The following is a 19016-nucleotide window of genomic DNA, read 5'->3' as shown; positions in this document are numbered from 1 at the left end:
GAAAGAGAGGGAGACACAGAATCGGAAGCAGGCTCCAGGCTCTAAGCCATCAGCCCAGAGCCTGACACGGGGCTCGAACTCACAGACCGTGAGATCGTGACCTGAGCCGAAGTCGGATGCTCAACCGACTGAGCCACCCAGGCGCCCCGCATTTCTCCAGTTTCTAACTGCCAACTTTTTAACCTAAGGTTTGAGTACATCTAAACAATTTGGAAATGAAAAATGCAATGACCATTTTATAGAAAAGAAACTGCATATAAGGCTAATTTAAAAAAAAAATGAGGCAAGCTATTGTGCAATGCTAATTTTTTAGGATTTCATTATAAAGATTTATTTGACTGCTCTTAAGGACTGAATATGTATCCTCCCCAAATTCATTATGTTGAGACCTTAACCCTTAATATGAGGGTATTTGGAGGTTGGGTTTTGGGGGAAGTAGTTAGGTTTAGATGAGGTCATGAAGATGAGCTCTCCATGATGGGATTAGTGTCCTTATAAAAAGATGAAGAGACTAAAGCTGTCTGCCACACAAGGGCACAGCAAGAAGGCAGCTGTGGTCCTTACCACTAACTGAGTCTACCCTCACCTGTCTTTTTGGACTTCCCAGCATCCAGAACTGAGAAACAAATGTCTGTTTACGCTACCCAGTCTACAGAATTTTGTTATAGCAGCCGGAGCTAAGACAACCACCAATTAATAGAAAAGTACCCTTTTATTGAGAGGTAAGACAAGTGTATTTACAATATTCAATTGTTAGATCATATAATCTGACTGTGAGACTTTTTAAAGCAGCAGTATTCCAGGAATTACAATTTATAAGGGGAAAAGAAAAACATTGCAAGTATGTTTCTGTTACAGAAAATACATTTGAACAATGCCAGATACACTTAAGGCTAAGTAGTATTAGACCTTCTCCTCCATCTTTATAGCAATGATCAAAGTACATTTTTGTCACAAAGACAGAAGGCTAATTTTGGAAAGGAAGAAACAATACAATGTACAGTGCTTTCTGTCAGAAGACTAATATGTTTAAAAATAAAGCCTCATCAGTGGTTATGAATAAGAAATATACAGTGCTGCCGAGCAGTCCCAAACTCACATTTGAGATTAACTGTGGACTCTTTGAAAACTGAAAACTGCTCCAGCCTCTCAATCTTACTAAGGACTGGGAAATTATCAAATCCTTTACATAACTTCTAATAATGCTTCTGAAATAAGATTTTGAAAAAGTTATCTGTTACAGTGCAAAGAACATTTTGATAGAAATTCATGTCTACAAAGGAGTTAAATAATACAGATGTTCCTTACATTAACAGATACTGTTCTTGTTCTAAAAAGGTAGAATTATCTAGCCACTGAAAATAATATGGATCAGTCAAAAATATGTAGAAGAGTCCTACAGGGCAACTTGTATAAGTCGATCCCCAAAATATGTATATATTTGACACTCTCCCAAATGAGGATATTACTTTTTTGAAGAACATTAGACACAACACTAGGTCTCTTATTATTCCATGAACTATTGAGGTAGGAGTCTCATTTTGTCAATATCATCTAGTTTCACAGATTATGTCATAAGTCAAATGCCAGTACCAAAAGGCAGTAATCCACAAGACTGAACCATTAAACTACATACCAAGTCTTTCCTTCTTTCGACAAGCAAGAATGGGAGTTCCCTGTGTATTGAGATTTAACTAAAAATAATATAAGCTATGATATATTTTGTAGACATGTTTCTAAATAAAAATCACAAATTTCAATTATGATTTTGTGCATTACAAAGCTTTGCAACTGTTAAAAAAAAGGTAAATAATGCAATCATTAGTGGTAAAACAAATAGTACTGTGGCTGTTGAAATGTGTTCTTACATCTAGCAGAAAAGCTGTCAACTTGGAAAACTACCAAGAAACAACCACTGTTTCTTACTGCCAGTCAAACATCAATAGTAGGAAAAACAACATATTTTTTTAGTGTCATGTTTTTAAGAAACTATAGCCCATTTAATTACAGTAAACTAACTTTAGCATGTGAATTCTGGTATTTTCTCCATAAACTCAAGACAAAGCATCTTATGAAGCATTCGTCATGCGTATTGATGTTTATGTTATGAAAAAGCTAAAAGTAAAGGAAAACTCAATTTTACATGAAAAGCCCTTAACAAATACCTGTAAGTTTAACCTTTTAACATATTACATCTTAAAGTAAACATTACCAATAGTTATTTATGAAAAGCAAAACAGTAAAACCACTGCTAAAATCAAAAACAAAAACAAAAACAAAAAAGAAAGGAAAACTACACCATGACATGGAAAAATCCATTTGGTTTGCATCATTTAGTATCTTAAATAAAAGACTATTCAATGTAACAGACTACTTCATGGTTAAGAATGCTTTTTGTTAGATGCTTACATGTAATGTAGGATATAGATAACCAAGTTAGACTCTCAAGACTTATGAGTAGTTCTGGAGTGTTCAGTTATAAAGAATAAATGACCTTTGCGTATTCCAACAGCGAATATCTAGTTCAGTTTTCATCTGGCTCTAAAATATTAAGAATCAGAAGAACCACAAATGTTTTATTTTAGCCATATGTTTACAAAAAAAAAGTGATTCATACATCAAAACTGGGTTTTCCTTGGTTTTAATACATTAAAATGACATAATCCAATCTAACTCATGCATCACTTTCAGAGACACAGTGCAACTGGAAATATTTTTGCCATTCCAGTGGATATTTCTAAAAAGCAAATGCCTATGCGTGCTCCTGCACCTTCAAAATAAAAAGGAAAGAAACAGGCACCACAGTTCTCCAAGGATGGCTGTGCTTCGCACATTGTGGATAAACAATAAAAATCGCCTTCAAGAGTTTCAATAAGTACTGTAACCTAGAGTTCATCTCCTTTAGTTTTCTTGCTGACTTCTCAGATCACTTGATTAGAAGCCTGTTCTCATTGCTTCTTTGTTAACTGCTATTGGTACTTTGTAGACTATGCGTTTTAAACTTCTGTAAAGAACATTACAAGCTATTTCATGTAATTTAATTTTGTGCTGAATATTCTTCAAAGGATTTTATAAATAATACAATATTTTAAATGAGTCTTCAATTCACTTGTTGTTATACCATATTGTTGCTTTCTCCAACTTTATCTACAAACTGCAAGGAGAAGAAAAACAGATAATTAAAAGAAAGCCCAGAGCATTACAAAAACATTATATCAACATTTTATATGTTGATTTAAAAAACCCAACGTCGTAAGATTCGTGGCAATTTAAGGTGTGACTGACAATGGTTAATCCAGTACTACTCACCACAATCTTCTGACATGTAAATGTGTATAAAAATTTTTCTTTTCTAAGGTTGTTTTTGCATGACATGTTATGCATATGACTTTAAGGGTGCAACACAAGAAATGCAACACAATGAATAAAAAAAACTGGATAAAATGAAGGTAACACTGCTAGCTTAACAAAACAATAAAAAAATAAAAAGCTGAAATGTCAGCCATTCATGCATTAATGAACCCAATAAGATATTTCCACTGACCATTACTGTGGATCTCTTCTGGGCCTATGTAGTCTTTGAACAAACAGATTTAACTCCATTAAGTTCAACAATTAACAACAGCTATTGACTAAAAATACTTTAAATGTGTATTCTGGACTTCAGACTGAAAGTGGCAATGACATTAAAAATAGATGTAATGAGGCAAGCACAAATTAATAATTACAGAATATAAATTTTAACACACATTAATGTTAAGTGGTTATTTACTTTGGCTACTCCACCCCAAATATAAAGCAATTGGGCCTTCTTCAGCATTCCAGATGGTGATGCAAATATTGAAACAAAATAATTAGTGGATATATTAAAAGTTGTGTAACCCAAGTGGTCACAATACTATCAAACTCTAGCAATCATTTAACCCTTCTTTTCATTTCACTATTCACACTTTTACTTAAGAATTTATTATAAGAAAGTAATAATGATAGGAAACATAACTGACAGCATTGGGTGTTTATGCAAACAATGAAGGATCCTTAAATTAAGGACATGAATAATGATTACAACTGCATAACTAGAAGTTTCAGTAAATTCAAAAGCCATTCTAAGTAAAAACAACATTTACTACAGTAAGAGTTTGGAGATTAATGCAAATGAAATCAGAATATACATATTCCAACCTTTTATATTATTATAAATAGGTAATGGGTGCACTAAAACTAAATGTTGCTTTGAAAGTACCATGGATTCATTAGGATTTTCAGTTAAATTTATGTGTAGAGAAAGCACAACATTCTCTCTCCAAAAGTAACTTCAAACATCAAGGTTGTCTGGGCTGTAATATTCTGACTCTAAAATCGACTTGAGGTTGAAAATGAGATTTTTGTCTTACAGTGGTACCTATTCTTCTGTGGGTGAGCCATCCTTTAGCTCTCTGAGAATCCAGTAAATGCTATGGACTTTGTTAGTAACATCTACAAATGTCTGTAAACAACTTTAGGATGTTGATGGCCCATCTTGGAGGAACAGATTTGATGAGATCATTCAAACTGTGGAACAGAGTTGGGAACAGCATTTTATCATCTGACTTCCAGTATAATTAGTGCTTGATTTAATTGTCTTAATGCATGCTATTGGTGATACTAAGAAAGAAAATAATATTTACTAGAAATAATGATGTCCTTTTTATATAATGGCTTCTAAAATTAGAGATCATATAAAAGTTAATTGAAAAGTACCAGAACTTTCAAAGAGAAAGGCAGCATATAAATTTGAGTTACATTAAAAAAAAAAAATAAAACAAGAATATTAAATGGATATAGTGAAACAAAATTCCAGGTTTTATAAGGTCAGAAATGATTATTTTCTCTGGTATTCATGGTAATCTATGGCAATGTAACAATTTATATCATAATAAAAACATCAATTACTTGTATTTCTAGAAGTAAAGAACATCACAGTATTTATTTTGTAGGTTTAAAAATTTTATTTCTAATACATGATTACTTACTGATCTAATTCCAGGTAAATTCAAGAGGGATCCAAGGACTGGTACTCTTCTAATAAAGCCAATGACCACAGGAAAGAAGCCCCTAGGAAGAAGGAAAAAAAGGTTCTCAGAACTTACATATTCTTTATTATCAAAATCAATTGCTAACCAAGTAAGAAGAAAGGATCCTATTAAAATTTTAAATGTTTTGGAGACTTCAAATTTCAAATGTTACCTTTAGTGGTAATGTTTCTTTCCTCTCCCTGGATTTGATCTTTCTTAATTATGCTCATATAGTATTTTGCTTATACATTTGTAACAGCATTACTACTATTATTACTACTACTATATTCTTTTTTTTTTTAAGTTATTTATTCATCTTGAGACAGAGAGAAAGTGCAAGCAGGAGAGGGGCAGAGAGAGAGGAGAAAGTGAGAATCCTAAGTAGGCTCTGTAGCAGTGCAGAGCCTGATGCGGGGCTCGAATCCATGAAACATGAGATCATCACCTGAACTGAAGTCAGATGCTTAACCGACTGAGCCACCCAGGCTCCCCTACTACTGGATATTTATAGTCTAGTGCCCATATCAGAAATGAGAGATTTTCTAAGGCGGATTTGACACTCAATTCATTTTCATGTCTTCCCATGAAGAATATGGTATTTGGCAGATAGAAGACAAAGGATATACATTTCCTGAATAAATAAACTTACCTTATATAAAGGTATTTTCTCACATTGCATGCTATTATTTATTCACTTAGTAACTAGCATTTGTAAAATGTTAACTGATCAAAATCTAACATAGTTCATTTAGCACAAAATTTTCTAATATGAGTATGTACTAAAAGAATTGTCATCAAGTGGCAGTAACTATGCAGTATTAGGTTCTATGTATTAAAATGCTGTATGTATGTACCACTGTTTAGTTGATAAAAATAGCAGACACAGTGCCTTAATAGGAAAGACAGTGCCTTAAAATCCCAATAAAATGAATTTTATTGCATTGAAAATACAAGATAATGTATACTATTTATACATTTGATAAACACTTTTATAGTTGACTGAATTATCTAAAGCTGTAATAAAAGATTCAATGTAAACAAAAATCCATTTGAGAAAATTATGGTCTTTGTATTCATGCTGATGCAAATATCTGGGCTTTTGTAATAATTATTTGAGGTACTGGTTCATTGAAAGAGAAAAGGTAAAATAAAAAAATTGCCTTACCTGAACAATAGAAAGAATCCATAAATTTCAAAGATCATGCCTATCAAAGGCCAACCAATAAGGACTACAAATACTCCACCCAGGAAAAATCCTGTCGCTTTCATTTTATGTTTTTGGAAGAAGAATCTGAATGTTCTTTCTAAACCAATTACAAAAGCCAAGCCAGCCACAAATAAAACCTAGGAGAGAAAGAAAATGCAAGATAGAAAAAGCAGTTACACACACTGCATAAATTTGAAAAGCAAGGTCAAAGCTAAATATAATAAAAAGAAATACATCTGGCTCTTAGTGTGGGCAACTGGCTGGAGAAAACTACAGTGCACACGAAGAGGCAGAACCAAGGAGTGTGCTAAGCATGCTAATGTTGTAGGTTGTAGTCCAGTCTTCTCAGTCCTCTTCTATCTTGATTAAATGCAGAAAAGAGAACTAAAGATTAGATGTTACCGAAGGGCATGTGTACATGCAGTGGTTTTCCCAGGTAAACTAGATGGAGAGGGCTTGGCTAAGCAGATGAAAGGCAGGGCAAAAAAAGAAGGCTGCCCATAAATATGTCACCCGAAGGTATTCCTGGTTTTGCACACTTCACCCTAGGCTAGAGGTGTTCTGTGGGTGGGAGAAGTACTGACATGGCCAAGATGATGGAAGAAACCATGAAAAGCCAGGAAGAGGAATTAGTCTTACTAATTCCAGAATATCTGGTGGCAGCAGAAATAAAAATAAAGCCACGTTCTCAAATATATATTTTGTATGTTTTCAGATAGTGAACAAGAAATGGTGATCTAGTAAAAGCTTGTTTTTTCCCAGGCTTTATTCCCAATACTTGCCTTCCTTCCTATCTTTTTTTTTTTTTTTTTTTAATGGGATGAAACATTTTTATTTAATTTTTATTTACTTATTATTTTTTTTTTTGAGAGAGAGAGCAAGCGTGCACGCACGTGTGCACACATACACATAATTAGGGGAGGGTGAGAGGGAGAGAAAGAATACTAAGCAGGCTGAATGGCTCAGCGTCCACAGGGTGATGGTGGTGGTGGTTTCCAATCCCTCGAACCTTGAGTTCATGACCTCAGCAGAAATCAAGGGTTGAAGGCTTAACCGACTGAGCCTCCCAGGTGCCCCATTTCATAACTGTGTTTAATGAAAAATTTTCATACAAATATTGATTGAACCTAATGGTTAAGCTTCGTATTCTCAGATACCAATGCTACTTATATGTTATTAATTAACCTATCAATTTTGAACAATTTTGTTACCCTTTATATCTTCCAATTTCCAATTACAAGCCCAACAGTAATACACACTTCTAAGATACTTCACTCTTGCACAACCTCCACACATGGACAACAAAGTACAGTCCAAATAAACAATATACACGTTTCTTAGGAAGTCAACTCTTAATATACAGATATATTAAGAGGTTTAAATGGCTTTTAAAAATCTATTTCATGCTACTGAACCAAATGTCTAAGGTCGTATGTTTTAAGTTAAACATATTTATAAATTTACCAAGACATGGGGGCTACCAAGTCATTTATTTTGAACTCCTATTTAGAGGCAGCCTTGATTTAATCTATTGTATATCACACATCAAACACTTAACAGAGTAGTTATTCAAAAACTTCTTTAAGTGTTTACCTTTTATTTAAACAGAAAACAGGTTTTACTCCTGATGGAAACAGAGAAGCTAACAGGAATCTTTACATGAATAATAGGGAATTGTTTCCCCCCAACCTAACAGCAGGCAATAATTCATTTGCAGTTAAAATTTCCTTATGAATTTAGTTAAAATATATATTGAAAAACTCACATTTCCAATAGCCAGTAGTGCTTTGTCAAAAAAGAGAATCATTCCAAAGAACAGGAAAAACACTCCAAATCCTGTTAATCCCATTCCAATTTCTGCAATATAAATTATATAGTTAAGGGTAGAGAAAAATTAAAGTTACATTAAGATCCCTATAAACTAAGTAAGAAAGTTTCTCAGTTTTTCTTTTGGATGATATAAGAAAATAGGTTCCTAACATTGCAGGTTAACTTTATGACATTCATTAAGGTCTATAACAAAGTAACATCAGCAAATAACCTCAACATATAAAATATGAATTTATGAGAGACAGCACTTCTCATAAACATATGCATAACAGAGAAAGATAATCAGGATTCTAAATCTTGGGTTGTAAATTTTTTCCCTCCCAAGAACTCCTCTGGCACCAGGCATAAATATATGAGTTTACTTTTACTATTTATCTCTTTCATATTCTATGATATTATTGATAATGCACAATATCTCCAGTTACTTCTTCCTTCTTTTCATCTAACTCCTTCTTTAACCCAGTGGAAATGTTACAGTGGGTCTGCACGGTATACTTCACTCCATGATACACTTCTCACAACAACAGTATTTTGAGAATCACATTGCCATCTCCTCAAAAGTTAATTTTCAGAAGGTTATGTATCACTTTTAACTTCTTGATGGTATGGGTTTATCTTCTATAAATTACCTAAACCATGAATCCAATCACATGTTTAGTGTACGAGTCCCAAAAGCAGCACTCCAGAGTTTCAAAGAACACAGTTGTACTTAATATTAATATTCTGGAGTTTTACTCTTTTTATTCAAAGACTCCGAAATGCCTGTATCTCTTCTAGGTACTATCTGATGGTGAATGAAGCATAAGCACTGAAGTTTATGTTCATCCTGTATATAAAACTAATAATTTTATTACCTTCACATTCTCTTGGTCTTCTCTTTTCAGTCTGAAGATTCCTAACTTTCTAAGATTACAGTTGTCCTTTTCTGTTAATGCTAAAAGCATAAGCCACTAAGTCACCTTGATCATTTTAGTTTTGCTGTCAGGAAATACTCACCAATCCTTATTTTACCTAGACGCTTACTATCTGCTTGAAATAATCAATCAGAGCAAAAACTACCATATTTTTGGAAACTCAATTTTATTTTATTTTTTTAATGTTTATTTATTTTTGAGAGACAGAGAGAGAGACAGAGCACAAGTGGGAGAGAGGCAGAGAGAGAGACACACAGAATCTGAAGCAGACTGCAGGCTCCGAGCTGTCAGCACAGAGCCCTATGAGAGGCTGGAACTCACGAACTGAGAGATCATGACTTGAGCGGAAGTAGGATGCTTAACTGACTGAGTCCCCCACGCGCCCCTGGAAACTCAATTTTAAATACACCGTTAATGATTTCTGATCTGTTACTTAACTTTTTGGCTGTGGCTCCAGAAAGCCCAAATCTAGGTCACAGGCACTTAAAAAAAAAAATTAAGACTTGTAAAATGTTCTGATGAGTTGAATACTTCTATCATATACCTTTTCTATATCCCCCATGTCCTCAATTTGCAGTTATCTACTGCCTTCCATTCCAGCTACCTTTTCTCCCAAAGTTAGTCTAAAAGAATTCAGGTACTAGTCTATAAATACACTGATAAATGTATTCCACAGACACAAAATCCTATGAAAATGTGAAGCTAATGCTTTCATGCTTAAATCCCTTAAGAGAATTCACCAAAATAACTGTTTAGCTGTCAGACATAATTTCCTAGAGGAAAACATGGACAAAAGAACAAGTAAAATTCCATTGTACAACTATTTAGTAGTTAGGATTTAGTCATCAACAGCTGAGTTACTTGAGTATGACTAACTTCCAACTTTTCATAAATTGTCCTAATGATTACATAAAAATTTTGAGAGGTTTGTTCAGCAGAAAGGAATTATATAGAAATACACCTACTATGTACTGAGAATTTACCATGAATTAGCCATTAGGAGGTGCTTTGCATGCCTTACATAACTTAATCCTCCCAATACTACTGCAAGGTAGGTATCATTACATCATTTTAGAGATCGAGTAAGAGGAGTTTAGAGAGATGACTTAATATACTGGAGTCACACTTCTGGCTAACCATTTGGACTCAGTCCCTGTGCTTACCTATTACATCATACCCCTTCCTACAGGACTTTCTTACCTTTTTTTTTAGGTTAAATATGTCTGATTAAATTAAATTCAAGGGCACTGGAGCATACTGAGCTTCTGGGAGAAGCATCTCTAGGTGACTCAAGTTTAATAGGATTAGTTTGTTACCTAACACAACTAAGTAGGTGTTAGTAGAAGTATTAAAAATTGACTGCTGTGAAAAAAGATAATATCTGGATATGGTTTCATATTCACTGAAATGTTTATACAAATATATTGTAATTCTTTTAACAAAAATGTGAGGTGAAAAGTAGCACCCGCCCCACGTATCACAGATTAGGAACTCATCTTTGTTCATAGAATCAGCAAATGTATGTATGTGGTGCCTTGGAGGTGGGGGGACAGCTGGGCAGGAAGAGTGGTGGTTGTGTGGAGTCAGGCTAGAATTCAAACCCTGTTTCTGGACTCCACAGCTTAAAACCATAACAGGGGAACCAAAACTATTTCATCCAGACAGTTGCCTGTGACATATTTGCCCAAACTGGTACTTGCCAAGTTATTTCCGGACCTGAATGGGCCAAAAGTTTCTGGTCTCACTGTGCCCTTTTCTCATCTCCCAAATTCCCATCTTCCCTAGGCTTATGCATTCATAAGCCCTCTGGTTAGTAAAGCCCTACATGGAGTTGCCCGCTCATTACCAGGATCATATCCAGAAAAACAAATTTACCTTCCTCTCTTGCAGCTATCAAATCTGCATTCCTCTTGCCCATGTGTGTGGTTTTTTTTTTTTTTTTAAAGAACAATCTAATAAAAACAACTTAATGAAATTTGTCTAAAATAAAAAGAGAACTTATTGTGGAAACTTTATAAGGAAAGATATACTTAATCCAATAGCAATCACTAACATTTTGGTATCTTATTTAAAAATTTTAATATTAGCTTTCTCTTTCTTCCTATGCCTTTTAAAAAACAGAAAATTTCATTATAAAGAACTCGACTGAATATCAGCTAATTGAACCACTCAACTGAATATTATGGTAGAATTTCAGACAAAGTGACATAATGATGTAAAGATTTACAGGCAGCATGGGAAATACCCTACTCCATCCCCTCAATAAATCTTGTGTTTTTATGGAGGGGGTGGGGAGAGTGCTATTATAGAATCCCTTAAAACAATCATGAATTGCTATTGATTCTGTTCAGTGCTCTGTCACCCTCTCCCAGAATCAGGATTCCAGAATAATCTCGGCAAATCACTTGAATGATGGCCAATTTCTGCAGTTAAACACACACACACAAACACCATTTGAAATCCAAGAGCTTTTGGTTCACTAACCATTTTGTGTTCCAATCCACTGTCCTAACTAAAACATATGGCAAATGAACATCAAAGAGTATAATTTAACCTTTCTCATCAATTTAATAAGGGGGAACACTCCCTACCTATTCTGCCCATATTCCAACTCAATCCCCTGGTTCTGGATTTTGGAAGAATGTAAATCAGGCACCTGTCCCTATAAGAAGTCTTCCATAGAAGAGAATCTCTGTGCAAAGGATAATAGTTCATAGTTTTAATCTGTGTAATAATCAGACTCAGATAAAAAAATAATACTTTATAGTTAGAATAACTGTGTAGAGATTAAGTACTTCTAATTAGTAGAATTAGAAATAAATTTCAGCAATTTAGGTATACAATTCTCCTAATTTCCTCTAAACAACTTAATTTTAATTTTGGGTCTCAGTCAAGAGGAACAGAACACTGCATCACAAACAGAATAGGATCTCACTATCCTACACAATCTCTCTCAAAAAAAAAAATCAATGCATAATTGTGTATGCTATGAAAGAATTACATCATTCTAAGATAGATCTCAAATAAGATTTATGTCAAGTCTTCTTAGATGCTAGTATGGTCCAGTGAACACAAAGGTTTCTGAGCCAGGAGACCTGGGATCAAGCCTTGCTTCTGTCACTTTCCTTATGACCACACATTGAATTTCTTTTGAGCCTCTTTTAATTTATAGAAGAGATATACCTCTCCCTGCCTTATAGGGCTCTAATAAAAATTCAGTGTAATGATTTACATGAAAGCACTTGATAAAATAAAAGAAGATGCCTTTATACAATTGTTAGTTTCTATTATAACAGTAAGGGGGGAAAAAGGAGAAAAAAAGAAAGAAAAGAAAAAAGGAAAAAAAGAAACAAAAAAGGACTTTATGTTTTCTGATCAGAGCAGGCCAACAGACCAAAAGGGGTCAGTGCAGGTGGCACCAAGGTGTAGACCCATCCAGCCACTGGAAGGAAAAGCACCTGATTGGGGTGGTAGTGTATATAGGACAAAACAGAAGCTCTGTCAAGTTCAACTCAGCCATGACTTGAATCCAAACTTTAAGACTCCACTTTAATATAGAGCATTTTAAATGAAACTCTATTTTCAATAGACTGTTTAGATTTTAAAATCTTGAAAATCAAAGTAAGTTAAGCATAATTAAGAAAAAAATCTTGACAGATAAAGCAAGGTGAGACAAAAAGACTATCATGACCATTAAAAGATAGGACCCACTGTTGGGCAGATATGTAAATAAAAAAACTATTAAGATTGACAAAAGCGTGAGAAAAGTAGAAGTGTTATAATGAAAGAAATGGTAACAGATAGCAATGCTAACCTTAGATATAAAATAAGCCTGGAGAACTCTGTGGTAGGCAGAAAGAAATGCTAAAATAATAAAACAAACCACAAAGCACAATATACAACATTAAGAAAAGAAATCGTTTAACTGAACACAAAGTGGCTTTTTACTACTGCGGAAACATTAGGTGGTAGAAAAGTGAAGTCGTTTCAAGGAATTTTTGGAAGGTTTCCAGAGGTGGCAAAAGGCGAAATACTCAAAATATTTAAGTGTAAGCATATTTTTAAAAAACCCAAACACCTACAATAGGTGACATCTAAAATACCGCCTCCCAAACAACCGGCCAGTAACTTGTAGAGGACCCCAAGTTTGTCATGTGCAGAAACGTCCCCAAGGATGAACCGCGGGTACCGCGCATCAAACTTTCTCTTGTGGCCATCTGCAGGAACAAAGCGTCCATCTCACTGGGGTGAGGGCGGCGAGACCCTGGTGCAAGACAGACGCTCAGCAAAGGCTTCCCCCCACTCCAGATCGGACTTCTCCCCAGACCCCGCCGACCCGCCTCCCAGACCAGGTCTGCCACTGCAAGTCCAGCCCCCGACCCTTCAAGGCAGCCCTCCCAGTCCCGCATCCCTCGCTCAGTCCCGCAGGCCGCCGCCCCCAACACGGAGCTTCATTCATTGACCCGGGCAGAGGGGCGGGCGAGCGAGACGAGCTCGAGCAACGGGTGTGTGAAGCTCCAGGCGGGGATACCGGGGCGAGTGCTTACTCTGGGTGTCCGTTAAGGAGATCATGGCTGCAGCGGTGAGGGGAACGGCTACAGCACCTCCGGGCGCCCAGGGCGTTAAGCAAAGTGGGGAGAAAAGAAGCCGGGAAACAACCCAGGGGAGAGCCGCCACGTCTTCCGGAAACACGCAGCCACCCCTACCCTAGCCTCAAGACAGCTTCCCATTGGCGAAATCCGCTCCCAATATAGACCAATCATTCTTAGTCTTGTTCGGTGACGCAAATGGTGGCCACACCCCCTCACCAATTAGAGAAGAGTGTTACTTGCAATTGGTTGAGGAGACCTAACCGGAAGGGCGGATGCTCCCAGCTAGAGAAAAAGGAAAGCTTGGTGGCGGGAAGTTTTCATTGGAGAGTGGCTGAAAGCAGTACCTAGTGGTCCTGAGCCGGGCGCTTTGAGGTGGGAGACCGAGGAAGCGGGTGGGGTGGGGTAGGGGTGGAGTGTGGAGGGGTGGGGATCTGGGGGTAACTCTGCTTTGAATGGGCTAACCTTTCTTTTTCCTTCCTGAGGGCGAGGCCGGTCTATCGCGGATCACTTCCTTTCACCAATATATTGGCAGGAGAGAAACCGGCGTTAATCGTCGCCCATCTCTAATGGAGTTCGGGCCTTTAGGGGCACCTTGAACTTTCTGCTCCTCTCTTTTTATCTCTAGCCTTTCCCATGCAGGAAGCTTGGTTACCAAAGTCTGTTTTTTGGCAACCACCATTTATTGGTGAACAGCACGGTGGACGCATAGGCCCAGTGGAGGGTATTATTAAATTAATGTTGTCTTTAAAAAGCAGGTGCTGGGGAGCCTGGTGAATTAGCCTGTGGTACCGTAGTGACGGTTACTCCAGTATCAATGACTGGCTGTGACCCCGTGAAATATTTGCTGTGGGTGCTGTTAAAAGTTAAGAAATAGCGGGAGTAAAACCAATGAATCACTGAAGTAGTAATTAAAGTTTGTGGCGCACCCACCAAAGAGACAGCTAGGGAACCAGGAGCACTCAAGCCAAAAAGGGAATGAGGCTCTTGGGTATATTGTTACAAAGCGGCTTATGTAGTAAGAAGTCAGGGACTTTATTCTTCGCAGTGATTCGAATATTAACATTTTCTTAAGGTAGGGAATTGGTTAGTGGTTATCTCATATCAGCCTTGGGAAACGCTTCAAGTTTTGTTTATGATTTCTGGAGGCATAAAAAGGAAATTACCTAGGTCAAGTTAGTCTTACAACAACGTAAGGTCAATTGACTTTGAGTAAACTGGTTTTGTCCGTTTGAGGAATTTTCAAGGCTCTTCTCCGTTTGTTTTTGATTTTAACATTTTCCCCCTTTTGGTTCTCTCAGCAGGATGAGAGTATGATCAACCAGTATAGTGTTATTTTCAGGTTCTACCATTGAAGTACTCAGGCTGAAGAATCACATTTTTATTTTTTTTATTTAAAAAAAATTTTTTTTAACGTTTATTTATTTTTGAGACAGAGAGAGACAGAGCATGAACGGGGGAGGGTCAGAGAGAGGGAGACACAGAATCTGAAACAGGCTCCAGGTTCTGAGCTGTCAGCACAGAGCCCGACGGGGGGCTTGAACTCACAAACCACGAGACCATGACCTGAGCTGAAGTCGGACGCTTAACCGACTGAGCCACCCAGGCGCCCCAAGAATCACATTTTTGCTGTTGTCATTAGTTGGATTATTAGGCTAAGGGCCACGTGGTCACCATCTTCATCATTTATGTGGTTATTGTTGATTTCATACAGTTGTCTGATCCTGATGGATACCATTTGGTCTGTGAGTGGCTGCTCACTTTAAATGGATTTCAGCTTTTTAAAGGTATTTACATAAGCATAATATGATATATTAACAGTCACATCTTTGTGATGACTCAGGACTGGATGAAGGTGAAGATGCTTTATTTTAAGTGGCTGTGTTGCAGGTGAACTTCCACCTAAATTAAGCCTCTGTGGTGTGAGCAATCAAATAATTTAAAGAGAGGCATTTCTGTGGAAGCAAAAGAAAAATAAAAGCTAATATTTTAAGAAGATTATAAATTCAGTGTCTGAGTTTGGAGAGAAACCAGTTGAAAAAATTTCTAGATGTTGGGTTCAAATTATCTTTAGATGGATGAAGGCAAGAGTAACAATCTGACAGATTTTCCTGGTTTGCAGTTTGAATGTCACTGGTGATCTTGCTGAGTGACCACATAGCAACAGGCACGTTGTCCTCCTCACATGAGCTGCTTTGGTGGTTTCTCTGAAGTTTACATCAGGTTGTCCAGCTTTAGTTTGCATGGCTTTGAGAAAAGGGCAGTTTTATTTTCATAGTGATTCCAAGTTACAAGAATGGGAGGAAATTGGAAATGTTAGTTTGGAGAGTTCTAGCCAGATATTGGAGGAAACTAGAATTCAGGATCCAGTTCAGTTTATAAGTAGAAAATAAAACCTTAAGGAAAATTAATAGCACTAGATGTATTACCAAAACACAATCATAATTTTTCTGTCATCATCCCATTTCTATTAGGGTAACTACAGTTAGGCTAATTTGTTTGCAAATTGAGTCTAGTTTCAATAAATTTGGCCTGACTATTTACATAAGTGCAGCAAAAATAGTGACTGACCATATAGGCTCTTAAATCTGCTTTGCTGGAACTTTTTCATAAAGAATCTTAGATTGAACTTTTCAGGGCTCTTCAGGCTAAGCAGCCAAGCTAAGGACTTGTCTAATTGTGTCCTATTACAAGGAGATCAGATCGAGCTTAAGTAAATACATACATTGTCATGAAAAATAAGACTATTTAATAAAAGGTTTTACATTCTGGTGGGATCAGGTAGAGAGAAAAAGATAAATGTTTCAACCTTTGTTTACAAAAGTAGTTTTTACTGAATCACTGTAAGCTATAGATAGCTTAAAAGAGAGGAGAAAATGGAGCTTTTTAAGTCTGGAAAGCAGGACATTGAAGAACCAGCAATATTTTTTTTTTTTAATTTTTTTTTTAACGTTTATTTATTTTTGAGACAGAGAGAGACAGAGCATGAGTAGGGGAGGGGCAGAGAGAGAGGGAGACACAGAATCTGAAGCAGGCTCCAGGCTCTGAGCTGTCAGCACAGAGCCCGACGCGGGGCTCGAACTCACGGACTGTGAGATCATGACCTGAGCTGAAGTCGGACGCTTAACCGACCAAGCCACCCAGGCGCCCCAGAACCAGCAATATTTTAAATGAAATCATAAAAAATTATAATCATCTTCATTAGTTCATTCAGTCTCCTGTAATTCTTGTTTTGCTTCACCTTAGGGTTAATAACTTTATGAATCAGTTTTTCATTAGATTTTTAGAAATTCTTACCCAGTTCAGTGTTATGATCTTAAAGTTAACAGAAACCTGTACTTCTTAGTCTTTTCCATGAATCTCCTTGCAGATGAAGCACTATCGTAGGAACAGTTTTGCAAAAACAAACTTAAATCCAGTTCAATTTTAGCTAGACCACACAAAAAATTCCTTTCTCAAGATCCCTTTTCCATAAAACTTCTACACTTTATATCCATCCAGTTTTTGTTACGTCTTTTTTTTTTCCTCATTCTGGAATAATCATTTTACTTTTGGACAAAATTACTTCCTTTATTCCTTTACCAAAACAACATACCCATGTTCTTCATATCTTTCCTTGTCCAAAAACATGTTCTATTTTCTTTAACTACTTTTCATATACTGTTGTTTTCTTTTAATCTTACTCTTTCTAGTAGTTTTTTTTTTTCTAGTAGTTTTAATTAAATATATTAATTAGATTTCTTAACTCTTATCTTTAATTCCTAGTAAAAAACAAGAATTAAGCAATTGTGGACTGGCAACTTTATACATACACAATTATAAAAACCTTTTAGAGATCTATGCTTTTTATAATATAGTTTTTAATATGACAAAGGATATAGTTATTAATAGACCCAAGTATCTATTGTCTGTCTGTAAAAATTAAAAAGCCAAAAGTTGGGGTTGTTCTAATGAATCCTAGGCTACTAACGTCTGAGTGACTCTTTTCAGACTGTCTGAGCAAGTGAGGCTAGGGTAAAACAATGTTGGCAGGTGCCAATAGAAAGCAATTTGTCATTAATAAAAGGAGAGTTGCCAAAGCTTGAATTTATTGGAAGAGTTCTAGAAGATGAACTAGATTTAGGTTATCTTGTAGCAGATGATACAAATGGAACTAGAAATTAAACATAAATAAGAGCCTTGCATAGTAGTGCAAGGGAGATGCACAATGAAAACCATTCACTCTGAGGTAGATTTGAGACACTGTAGTAGTACTGAGGGACTGCCATGATGGGAACCAATTCAGAGAGCAGACTTTAAGCAACCTTTAAATGGCATTTCCAAAACACTGATTTGCTCAGGTCAGTTTTAGTTGGCCCTCAGACTTGATGAAAAGTATATTGAATGATATAGTTATACTTTCTTTTTAACTTTCTGTAGTTCTTATTAGCTTCAGGGAAAAATTATTAGTTGAGGTTGTATGTCCTTAGTAATTTTCTTATATCGGCTAATTACTCATTTTAACAAAAAGAGCAGTTACCAAGCTCCAAACTGTAGCAGGTAGAAATATTATTGGTTTATGTTTATTACAGTCATAGGTATGGTTACTTTCTGTTTTTAGCAAGTGACAGTTTTTTGTTTTGTTTTTTTGTTTTCATTTCTGGTAGTGATGTATAGTTTTATTTCAGTAAAAGTTTAAAGTTAGTTTCCTTAAATAAAGTATTAGTAATACTACAATACTGTACAAAAAAAAGAAAAGCTTAAAGTAGATAAACTTATGTTTTGCATTTAATGATTCAGTATATTATCTCATTTGCAAATGATTTAGATACTCAACAAATATTCATGATTTAGTTTAACTTGTTATAAACTTTTTATTTACATTTATTTAAATTATTTATTTTTACCAATTATTCTTGGATTAGACATTAAACAGCTAACCATCACACTATTTTTTTTATCAACAAATTTTGAAGTCATGCTTGCTTTTGTTTTAATGTTTTTGTTTTATTTTTGAGAGAGCGAAAATGGGGGAGGGGCAAGGAGAAGGGAACAGAGAATCTGAAGCAGGCTCTGAGCTGACAGCAGCGAGCCTGATATGGGGCTCAAACTCATGAAACACTAGATTATTACCTGATCTGAAGTCGGATGCTCAACCAACCAAGCCACCCAGACACCCAGACATGCTTGCTTTTTTTAAGTCAACAAACTTAAACTAGGTTTTACATATCAAAGGTTGTATCAGGTCATGTGAACTTGAAAAACATTTTGGTTTGTTTTTATATGTCTGAGGGTTTCAGGAGTACTTAATTTATAAGTGCTTATTTTTCTTTAAGCCAATTAAATAGAGCTCCTTACATATTCTGGCAATAGCATCTGGAATTAGAAAAATATTACCCATCTATAACATGCATACGTAGACATACATAAACATACAGACAGA

The 19016-nt window shown here is 35.9% G+C and overlaps 2 protein-coding genes across 3 annotated transcripts in view; one reads left to right on the top strand and one right to left on the bottom strand.

Moving 5' to 3' along the window:
• Positions 1-693: 693 nt before the first annotated feature.
• On the bottom strand, positions 694-13694 carry GOLT1B (golgi transport 1B). The gene is made up of 5 exons (XM_042945998.1): positions 13553-13694; positions 8027-8118; positions 6220-6398; positions 5013-5094; positions 694-3154 (listed from the first exon to the last, which is right to left on the bottom strand). The coding sequence occupies exons 1-5, from the start codon at positions 13575-13577 to the stop codon at positions 3116-3118; spliced, it is 417 nt and encodes a 138-aa protein (XP_042801932.1). The 5' UTR covers positions 13578-13694; the 3' UTR covers positions 694-3115.
• A 164-nt stretch (positions 13695-13858) lies between these two features.
• The window catches only part of RECQL (RecQ like helicase), a 57909-nt gene continuing 52751 nt past the window's right edge, over positions 13859-19016 (top strand). Inside the window, exon 1 of one of the 2 annotated variants that reach the window (XM_042945949.1) lies at positions 13859-13969. The gene's annotated coding sequence lies outside the window, so the exon portion shown is untranslated. Of the gene's footprint in view, positions 13970-15226; positions 15382-19016 lie in introns of those variants that run through there. The other variant, XM_042945950.1, reaches the window with a different exon arrangement.

Source organism: Panthera leo, chromosome B4, assembly GCF_018350215.1.
Source record: "Panthera leo isolate Ple1 chromosome B4, P.leo_Ple1_pat1.1, whole genome shotgun sequence".
Taxonomy (NCBI): Eukaryota; Metazoa; Chordata; class Mammalia; order Carnivora; family Felidae; genus Panthera; species Panthera leo.
The sequence above is the reverse complement of the archived record's forward strand: the minus strand, read 5'-3'. Positions and strand labels throughout refer to the sequence as shown.